This window comes from Chaetomium tenue (genome assembly GCF_020726465.1).
Source record: "Chaetomium tenue strain MPI-SDFR-AT-0079 chromosome Unknown F5144scaffold_6, whole genome shotgun sequence".
Lineage (NCBI taxonomy): Eukaryota > Fungi > Ascomycota > Sordariomycetes > Sordariales > Chaetomiaceae > Chaetomium > Chaetomium tenue.
In genome coordinates, this window is record NW_027117334.1 from 2828931 (window position 1) to 2838976 (window position 10046).

Genomic DNA, 10046 nt, shown 5'->3' on the forward strand with positions numbered 1-10046 from the left:
AGGAGCCCCCCCACTTTGTATGCACGCACAGAGCGGGCACGGACCGCGGCGGGCCTCGACTCGGCATTCAACAAATTCCCCAATGATCACCTGGGCAATAGCGTTGTTAAGTTAAGAAGATGCATGCCATTCCATTCCATCCCATCCCAGCCGGCCTTCAAACTAGTCCGCACCGGATGGCTAGGTGGACGATGCCCTGCAGGCACCCAGGCACCAGGAACAGATGCCTCCATTGCATTCATCTTTTAGAAAAGATGCAAGAGCCGATCCTGTGAAGGAAAGGGTGATTAAAACACCAGGCAGTTTGTCATCGCAATGCGCCAGCGACAGGAAAGACAAAGATCTTCCGGATGAACGGCAACACTAGCCCGCAATTATATTATAAGTAATTCTAGGCTTCCTTAACTGTCACCAGCGGTTGTGCCGTTAGCAGCCGGTACCGGCATTGGGATCGGTCCGCCAGGAGAATCTTCCTTCCGTGCTGTCAAGATTTCCACGCCTGTCTCCGTCACCAGAAGGGTGTGCTCTGTATTCACGTTAGGTTATGGTCCGACAGCAATATCAGGGGCTCCTTACCGAACTGAGCCGTCTTCTTCCCGTCCACCGTCGTGCTTGTCCAGTTGTCCGGCCAAGTGACATCCCTGTATTTGCCCAGCGCAATCATGGGCTCGATGGTGAAGGTCATGCCCGGCTTGCATTCACCAACAGCCTTGTTCTTGGCGTAATGTGGGATGTTGGGCGGGCAGTGGAAGATGCTGTTGATGCCGTGGCCGACATAGGTGCGGATGACGCTGCAGTTCTTCGACTTGGCGTGGGCTTCGATGACGTTGCCAAACTCACGGATCAGTGTCCCCGGCTTCACTAGCTTGATGGCTTCTTCAAGACACTCCCGCGCCGTCTCGGTAACGCGGACGGTGTCGGGATCGGCCCTCGCCCGATCACCAACGTAGTACGTCTCGTTTAGATCGCCGTGGTAGCCTTCGTGGTACAGGGTGACGTCCAGGTTGACAATGTCCCCATCGAGCAAAATGCGCTTGTCAGGTATCCCGTGGCAGATGACCTCGTTCACGGAAGTGCAGACAGACTTGGGGAAGTGGTTGTAGTTCAGGGGCGACGGATAAGACTGTCTAGAGGTTAGCCCCAGTTCCCGCGGAGCCGGTATCCAGCTGTGCTCACGTTTCGCTCCACGCAAGCCTTGTGTACAATCTCGTCGATCTCGTCCGTCGTAATGCCTGGCCGGATCGCGGCAGCCGCAATGTCCAACACCTCTCTTGCCAACCGGCACACCTTGCGCATGCCGTCCTGGGCCTTGGCGTCGAGTTGCTGAAACTTGTTGGACCGGACGATCGATCGCCCGAGCTTGGGAATGCCATCCTCGGCATAATCGGGATGCGGTATCGACTTGGGTACTTCGCGCTTCTCGGAGAGGGGGTAAACTGGCCGCAGGGGTCCGGTGAAGTTGAAGGTCGGGAACGGGTTGAAGTAGCCGGTTTCTGGATCTGGTTCAGATACGACTTTAGGGGTAAAGATGTGGCTCAAAATACTGTTCTCTTGCGCATGGGACTTCTTGTGCGTGGCCTGGGAGTGAAACGGTCAATGAAAAGATCTTGGTCAGCGGCTCGGCGTCTTGCGTACCCAGTTTTTCTTGAAGCAGTCTTGGGAGCAGAAAAAGCTGTCCTTGACGCCGATGCTGAGACACTTCGGGCACTGCAGGGAGCTCGCCTCGTTTTCGCAGTCAACCCCGAGGCACTTCCTTTTTGTCGGGGGTTCTTCGGCCATGGTGTATCGATGGGGGGGTTAACGCGGGGTAATAATCGTCGGGGATGGTTCGAGATTGCGTGCAAGAAAAGCTCGAGATGTCGTGCACGGTCTAGGAACCAAAAGCTAGGCCGTATCGCAATCCGTCAAAAGAGAAAGATAACTTGCCAGGCAACATGGACGAGGTGCATTGGGGCGCGTGTTGGCGGCACATCGCAACATTTTTGGGCTGCGGCGTGTGGCTGAAACGGTCAAAAGCGAGCACGGTGTGGCTTGCTGTTGAGGCTGAACAGACGACGGGTCCAGAAGTGGACCAAACCCGGTCCTAGCCGCCGCTGGCCAGGAACGACCCACTCGTGACTGTGCCTCAGTACCTACCCTTGAGTCTCAAACGCCTGGAACCAACCGGAATTCAAACACTTACTGATTTTCATCTTTTCAACATCAAGTTAAATTACCATGGAAAAGAAGCAAAAAATCGTGGTGATCGGCGCTGGCCCGGTTGGGTCACTTGCGGCATTGTATGCTGCCAATCGAGGTGACGACGTTGAAATCTACGAGCTTCGAAGTGGTGAGTCTTTTTCCCAATCCATTAGCCTTGCTGCATCGGGTGGTGGCTCCCATTTTTGTTGGAAATCATCTATTAACAACATGACTAGATCTCCGGGATCCGACGACGACACCACTGAATTTCACCAAATCCATTAACTTAGCCCTGTCGGAGCGCGGCATCAATGCCATGCGCCATGCCAACCAACCAAAACTCATCGAACATGTGATGGGAGCCACCATCCCCATGCACGGCCGTATGATTCATGGGAAACGCGCAAACGGCGATCTCGTTGAAGAATCCCAGAATTACGATGTATATGGGCGGGTAAGTAGACTCTCGCAGCTTTCGACGGTTTCAATTGCGGTGATTGACGTCTCAGTCCATCCTCGCCGTCGACCGCGGCCGTCTCAACGAGCGGCTCCTTGACATCTTGGAGGCGATGCCGAACGTGACCTTTTTCTTCAATCACAAACTCACGGGGGCAGACTTTCGGAAAAACAAGGCCTGGTTCGAAGTCAGGGACAGGGCCGGCGCAACTCAGGAGCAACAAAGCCGGGAGATCGAGATTAACTTCGACCTCATGATCGGCGCCGATGGCGCCCATTCCGCTGTCAGGTATCATATGATGAAGTACACCCGTATGGATTACGAGCAAGTCTACATCGACACCATGTGGTGCGAGTTCCAGATCCAACCCAAAACGGTCGCGCCCGACGCCGCTCTGGATTCCAAGTTTTCGATATCCCCCAACCACCTACACATCTGGCCCGGCAAGGAGTTTATGTTCATTGCCATCCCCAGCGATGTATGTTCCTAGGTTCTCCTTCTCGCCGCCATGAGGATACCAGGCTAACGTTCACAGGATGGGTCTTTCACATGCACGCTCTTTGCCCCGGCCACGCTGTACGAACATCTAGAATCCGACCGCACCGGCTCCCTCGTCCCGCCCTTCTTCGACAAGTATTTCCCCGGCGTGACCACTCTCATCCCCCCGACCGAGCTGATCGACTCCTTCCACCGCAACCCGCACCTCCCGCTCATCAGCATCAAATGCAAGCCGCACCACTACGGCTCCTCAGTCGTCATCCTCGGCGACGCAGCGCACGCCATGGTGCCCTTCTACGGGCAGGGGATGAACGCCGGACTGGAAGACGTGCGCATCCTGTTCGACATCCTCGACAAGCACGCGCGCATGGCCGAGCTCACCGCGGGCGCGGACCGGGCCGCCGTCTCGCGCGAGCACGCCCTCGCCGAGTACACGGCGGTGCGCGTGCCCGACGCCCACGCCATCAACGACCTGGCCCTGCAGAACTACGTCGAGATGCGCGCGTCGGTCCTGTCGCCCGTCTACCGCCTGCGCAAGTTCCTCGAGGAGGGCCTGTCCAAGTATGTCCCGTCCCTCGGCTGGCAGACCAAGTACGCGCGCGTCTCGTTTGGGAATGAGCGCTACTCGGAGGTCGTGGCCAAGAGTGAGCACCAGGGTAAGATGCTGGTGCGGGGCCTTGTGGGGCTGGTCGGGCTGCCGGTTCTGGCGGGCGCGATGGTCTTGTTGTTGCGGTATAAGAGGTCGGTGAATGTGGGCTTGAGGGCGGCGTTTGGGTCGGTGGACTCGATTGTTGAGCTGATGACGATGAATTAGCGAGATCGTCGTCGTCGTGTTTAAACATTGCTTTGCTGTGTGGATGCTGTATCGTTAGTTTAGAGAGGGGTGTACTACCATAATATTATATTCGGGTTACCAATTGCTGCCCTCTACTTCTTCTACTCCTCGTAAGCTTACTACTGGTATCCTCTCCTGCCGTTTTGGACGGTTAAGAGCGGTTGGTTAAACGCAACGTGCACATGGATCATGACGAGGAACGGAGAACGTTTGGCATGAACTTGTTCCAGGGGTAGCCTGACGCGATGGCCGAGCCGGTTCCGGTACGTTGTTAACGGAGTCTTGCCCTGGTACCATGGGGTTGACCGTGTGACTTGCCCAATCCTGTCCAGTCTGGGTTGCCAAAGGTTGAGTTATCATTTCTTAAGTCTGGAGCACAAAAGGGCTTCAATTGGGATAGAGGATGCAAAGGCAACCCTTCCAAATCCTAGGGAAATAATCGGCGGGTCGAGAGGGGATGCCAACCTTTGGGCCATGAGGCCGCGGCAGTGGGGCGTGCCTTCCGTCCATTCCTTCCTACCACCTCCCGCCAGTGCTATATATACAACTTCCCGCACGCACACTGTCACCGCCTCCTCACAATTGAAACTAAACAACGGTTTAGCTCAGCGGCATTGTGAGGAGGACTGGTTGGACACCAATCGAAAGAGGACCGGTTCGATTCCACCTCGCGGCGCAAAACCCTCGGGTTTTTGTAACCGTCAACCTCCATTTGACCGGCAAATGGGGCTTGACGGCGAGCTTTTTGGCTGTCACCTTTTCTCCTTGCCGTCATCTTTCTCCAATACCTTTTTGTTGTCCCTTTTACCATTGTACCTTCAATGAAAATTTCCAACAGTGTTACCCATCAACACTCCCCATCCGACAATAAGAGCACCCACTATCTGACAACCAGAGCTGCACGCATTAAAGTTATCCACCCACAATGGCAAGGCATCGATTGATAAACAGCGGAAGACACCAACGTTACTAACAGCTGAAAAATACAGACATTGTCCGAGGCACCGACACGCAACGTGTTCGCGAGGCTACGCAGTAGCAATCATCCGACCGATGTAGAGCCAGTCAGTCCAAAGGCCGGCCTCATCATGGAAACAGTATTACATTTGGGTGCGATGACAGGGAATTTCAGATTGTATCCATCATGAGAAGGGACGGACAAGTCGGGGATAAGGAGCAGTATCAGAAACAAGATCATCCCGACATCAGCTATTCAAGCACGCTGTTTCCAATACAAACATGAGGATTCCAGGACACCTATAACTCCAAGTGATGCCGCGCAAACAAACCATTAGTAGTGAACCTTCGCCAAATTCTAGGCGGGATACCCGTCGTAATTCCTCACCGTGGCGAAGCCGGCAGGCAATCGCAAACTTCCAGTCGCGAAGATACTCGTCGAATTCCTATCGAACCCGCAGCGAAGGCCGCCCCAACGTAACTCACGACGGCCTCTCCTTATCCCGCTGGCGCTGCCTTTCCCTCCCCTTCGCAATCGCCCGCCGCAACCGCCTCCGCCGCTCCGCCAGACGGGCCTCCTCCGCTTGCTCTGCGGCCCCAAGACCACTGTCCTCCTCTCCCGTAGCCGCTAGGCCGGGCTGGCCCTCCTCCTCCCCCGCCATCACCCCGTGCGCAACAGGCATACCGAGGAACGCCTCCTGCTCCTCTCCTTCCGCAGCACTGCCCAGCTCAACCGGTTCCTCCCCTCCCTCTCCACCCCAAGACGAACCAGACGAAGACGATCCCTCCTCCTGCTCCTCCGCATTCTCCTCCGCATCCACCACCCAATTCCGCCGCATCTCCTCCGCGCGCCTCGCTGCCCTCCGCTCCCGCCGCGCCACCCGCCACTCATCCCGGTCCCGGCGGTGCGGTGTGACGGGCGCCCCGGTGATCAGGCAGCGGTCGGTGGCCGCAAAGGTCACCCTGCGGCGGCTTGTGTGGCTACGGCTGCGTGTTATGTGCCCGGTCGGCGGCGGCTGCTGCTGGCCGGGTGGCTTGAGGCAGCTCTTGGTGGGGGGTGGCTGCGGCAGGCCGGAGGGGTGGGGTGTTGGGCCGGGTGCGGGAGTCCCGCTGTCGTGGCCACCGTTGTGGTTGTCGCCGCTGGGGGGGTTCTCTTGGTGGGTGGGGGCGTTGAGGGGCTGGAGCGAAGAGGGTTAGTGTTCTGCGACTGGGGAGGGCGGCGGGGTGCGAGGGATGTCTTGGGGGTCTTACTTGCTGGTTATTCTTGTTGTCTGCGAACGTCTGATGACTCTGATCACCCTCGTTGCAGCACAAGTGAGCCTGGGCCATGTGATCGTCGAGGTCGTTTTGGCTGGGGAACGACTGGGTGCAATCCTGGCAGTAGAACATTGTGAAGGGGTGATTGATGGAAATGTGAGCTGCGAGGTTGGAGAGATTGAGGTTAAAGAGATTGAGCTGCGAGGTGGGAGAGATTTGAAATGTGGGAGCAAGCAAAGTTGGGAAAAGTTTGCCGCGATGGTGGTAACAAACACATTAACGTTATTTCGTATTTGGCCAAAGTGAGTTGGAGTGCTCGGCCAGAAGGTATGTCCAAGTCAAAGGGTCGGTTGGGTTCACGATTACAACACACACTCTGGCTTCCCACCCCCTGAGGTTTCTTTCTATTCATTGTTCGGTCTGGACAAACCACAATGAGCATATCATCAATAGTAAGAGTCTACGATGTGAATATGTAAAGCTTTGTTTTATGGGTCTAGGAACCGAATAATGGCCCATTAGGGACAGGGAGGGTGGTCGGTGGACTGGTGACATAGCTCGTTCGTCAGGGATTAGACCTGTATATGACCCATTAGGCACAGAGGGCGGGCAGTAGGCTGGTAACACGCCCTGCTTATTCTTGCCCAATCGGTTTTTGTCGGTGATTCAGGGTTAAAGGATTCTGAATGCTGCCGGTTGAGCGGGCATCCAAGCACACCCCGAGGGAACATAACTAGACACTGCACCCATCAATCTGTCACCCATCTTCGCCTTCAGTCCATCTCCCGCCATCATCCATACGGAAAGGCCTTCGTCCCAACAACCCACTGTGAAAATCGTTTCCCTTTCTGTCTCCATAACGAGTCTGCCTTCGGGCCAGCAACACAACCAGACGACACACGTCACTATCACTGACCCCGGACACCGATGAAAGCTGCAACTATGGCATTAGTCCCTGAAGCCCCACCGCCAATACAAGAACAGATGACTAGACGCCCTAGGTAGCGGCTGCTTCATCGAGCGCGGTGCCGTACTGCCGGGGGTCGAGGCGTGTGGTGAACACGGCCCAGGCAGTTTAGCGGTGCTTCCGCACTGTGCTGAGCGGGAGCTGTGTGCTGCGGGCTACTGCTTTGGGGAGAGGGGTGCGGATTTGTTGTGGGAATGTTTTAGGGGCACCCTCGGGCCAAAGAAATAGATACCTGCGCACCAGCTCGAAATCAGTGGATCCGCTTGCGAGTCTTGTTTACACATGTACCAAAGCTCGACAAACCGGACACAAAGGACTAAATAAGATAAACAAATGGCATTCTCAAAACGAGTGATGGGAGATTGTATTGTACTTTGGTTTACTAAATACGGGCTCGACTGGCCGAGTTGCAATGCATTGAGTTGGTCGCAGGCATCTAGTATTTTCCAACAATGCGGGCGTCCCAGGGTCATCCTAGTTGCGTGATTCTCGATGGGGAAATTAATTCTGGAGTATTGTTCGCCTGGTGAGGGCCGCTGGCAGGGTGGAATGTGTATTGTTTGATATTAACTGCTACCTAGATATGGAATATGGACCCTTTCGCCGTGCTCTGATCGTAGCAATGCTACGCCTGCGTCCTTTGGATATGATCGGACTGCTCGAAACCGCAAGTTGATTATCATTATCGCGAGAAAAAATAAGGTTGAAATCTTAATCAGAGAGTTTTCGCTCTTTTGCCTTGTGGAAACATGAAAAGTCAGGCGCACCCAACTCGTCAAGATTGGGATACGCTTCCCTGGGTACCAAGCCATCTTCGACGAGGGTTTGCTGATGTCTGCGATAGATGCCGAGTAAAAATCGTGCGTCGGACTCAATCCAGGATTCCCACTTGAGCTGCTCATTCTCAACTTCCTCGGCGTTCTCCAAGTCGATCGCCATCACTCTGCCGGCTGGGCCCCCAACGAGGTGAAAGTTCTCCAGCTTCGTGTCGCCGTGGTAGACTCCGTAAGCCGCAAGGGCCTTAAACGTGTCTTTCAGCAGATTGAACATCCGGTCTATGGGTAGGCCGCCTGCTTTGGGGTTGCAGAGGTCGAAGCCACCAGTGTCCGAAAGAACTAGGGCCGGCACCGACCCTCCATCGCAGGAGGCTTGACCGTAACATATGGGAATGATGGACCCCTGCAGCGGCCGCAACTTCGCATATATGCGCACCTCATTCGCAAACTCTTCATCCCAATCCGGCTTTCGCTTCTTGAGGATGACGGTGTGAGGAAGGAACCATTCCGGCCACCGCATCTTAACCCAATCCTGGGCCTTCCGCGGAAGGAGGCCGACATATGTTCCGATGAGGGCAGCCGTCAAGGTGGGTTTGAGTTGCAGCCGGACCACGTGGGGATGGATACCACTGACGAGGGAGCTGGTTGCCCGGAGCCATCGCGTTCCAAGCCGGAACCTTACATTAGAAGGCTGGGTTCCATCAATATGCCCAACCTCCGAGGCCAAGTCAGAGTCGGAGTTGGAAGAATAATCCGCAGTCGTGAATGGATCGTACTCGAAAATGGCGCCGGGTGGAGGCGGACGAGACACGCCTTCGTCGTCGTCGGGTGGAGGATACGGCGGAATTGCCCGGAAATTCGAGCGCGAGTCGAGGGCTGGGGGTTGGAAGGCCGAAGTATGCCCGCGGCCTGAGGGCGGGATAACTGGGGTGTCAGTCGGTCCCGTCGCCATCGTTGAGGACGAGAAGCTCTGCTGAGATGGCGCAGAGCGCGACTTGAAGTCAAAATAGAGGTGGATCTCCGGCTCGTTCTGGAACCTGATTTAATGACCCATTATGACTGGACGCCCGCTTGGCCAATCGGATAATTTTAACTTTGATCTGACGATACCGACCCCACAAAACCCAACGCCGCCCAAGCCCGCTGTTGCACACACACCCTAGGCACCTTTTGGGCAAAAAAAAGGGGGCCGGACTCCAAAGGAAAACAAGGTCATGTGCAAGGAATTAGAAAAGCACTAATGAAAGGGGATCGAGAAAAAGGGTCCAAATAATAGAAACAAGTAAAGGAGAAGTAAATCAGGTAAAAATAATTAAATAGTATGTCTAGGTATACTTTGATAACTTTCGTTTCCATTCTTAGAAATGGAGCGTTTACGCTTGAGGCCCAACTTTTCGTCCATGTGATGTGGGTAAGCGAGCCGCTGTACAGTCCCGTACCTCAGGCAGCGCAAACACAGCGGCCACTTCACCAAACTCACCATTACCTACCCAACTTACCAGACTTTATCTTGCACCCTCAACCCCCCCCCCCCCCCCCCCCCCGGTGCCTTCAAGTTCCTAGACAGAATGGCAACGGCCACGACAGTCGAGGATCTTCTTCTGAAGCATCCAACCAATACAGTGAAGCAAACCAAATCTCACATCTCGACCCCTTCTACACGGAATTCGTAAACAAAAGCCTTCGACTTGGTGGACTGTCTTACCTCTGTACAAAAGGCTTTTGGGCAAAATGCGCGGCCAAGGGTCACGAAGCAGAGTCACAACCCCAAAATCACACCTAGATTTGGGTAGGTAGGTAGGGTCGAATACCTAGGTAATTACCTAGGCTTATCACTCATCACCTAATACGAGAGGCTCTATAGCTACACAGAAATACCACGCTCTACAGCACCCCAGCATAGCGCAATACCACCAGCCAGCAATCCTCAGTCAGACACAAGCCACCACACCCCTGAGACCCAACATACGTCATCACCCAACATCCAACATCCCACTATCCTAAATCAAATAGCCCACACCCTAACGCCCTTCCATTCCTCGTCTAGAGGGCCCTTTTTACACTGGTCAGGCGTTCAAGGTCGTACTACCGGACAAAGCACTTCTTGCAGGTTGGGTA

General features: G+C 54.9%; 5 protein-coding genes across 5 annotated transcripts; 1 reads left to right on the forward strand and 4 right to left on the reverse strand.

Annotated features, from left to right (window-relative positions):
• Positions 1-35: 35 nt before the first annotated feature.
• On the reverse strand, positions 36-2056 carry F5144DRAFT_583252 (peptidase M24, structural domain-containing protein). Its single transcript, XM_066789547.1, has 5 exons — positions 1636-2056; positions 1545-1578; positions 1177-1493; positions 577-1123; positions 36-526 (listed from the first exon to the last, which is right to left on the reverse strand). The coding sequence occupies exons 1-5, from the start codon at positions 1777-1779 to the stop codon at positions 402-404; spliced, it is 1167 nt and encodes a 388-aa protein (XP_066640176.1). The 5' UTR covers positions 1780-2056; the 3' UTR covers positions 36-401.
• A 64-nt stretch (positions 2057-2120) lies between these two features.
• F5144DRAFT_583257 (uncharacterized protein) lies at positions 2121-4062 on the forward strand. The gene is made up of 4 exons (XM_066789548.1): positions 2121-2329; positions 2418-2635; positions 2691-3116; positions 3174-4062. The coding sequence occupies exons 1-4, from the start codon at positions 2218-2220 to the stop codon at positions 3948-3950; spliced, it is 1533 nt and encodes a 510-aa protein (XP_066640177.1). The 5' UTR covers positions 2121-2217; the 3' UTR covers positions 3951-4062.
• A 467-nt stretch (positions 4063-4529) lies between these two features.
• F5144DRAFT_583260 (uncharacterized protein) lies at positions 4530-4754 on the reverse strand (the record flags this gene model as incomplete). Its single annotated transcript, XM_066789549.1, has 1 exon — positions 4530-4754. A coding segment is annotated over exon 1 (175 nt), but the record flags the coding sequence as incomplete, so codon positions are not given.
• Positions 4755-5286: 532 nt separating this feature from the next.
• Positions 5287-6317, reverse strand: F5144DRAFT_550987 (uncharacterized protein; the record flags this gene model as incomplete). The annotated part of the gene is made up of 3 exons (XM_066787671.1): positions 5287-5374; positions 5415-6106; positions 6180-6317. 3 exons carry the CDS (start codon positions 6315-6317, stop codon positions 5287-5289), a joined length of 918 nt encoding a protein of 305 aa, XP_066640179.1.
• A 1372-nt stretch (positions 6318-7689) lies between these two features.
• Positions 7690-9026, reverse strand: F5144DRAFT_539613 (uncharacterized protein). Its single transcript, XM_066787126.1, has one exon. It carries the CDS (start codon positions 8878-8880, stop codon positions 7864-7866), a length of 1017 nt encoding a protein of 338 aa, XP_066640180.1. The 5' UTR covers positions 8881-9026; the 3' UTR covers positions 7690-7863.
• Positions 9027-10046: the final 1020 nt, after the last annotated feature.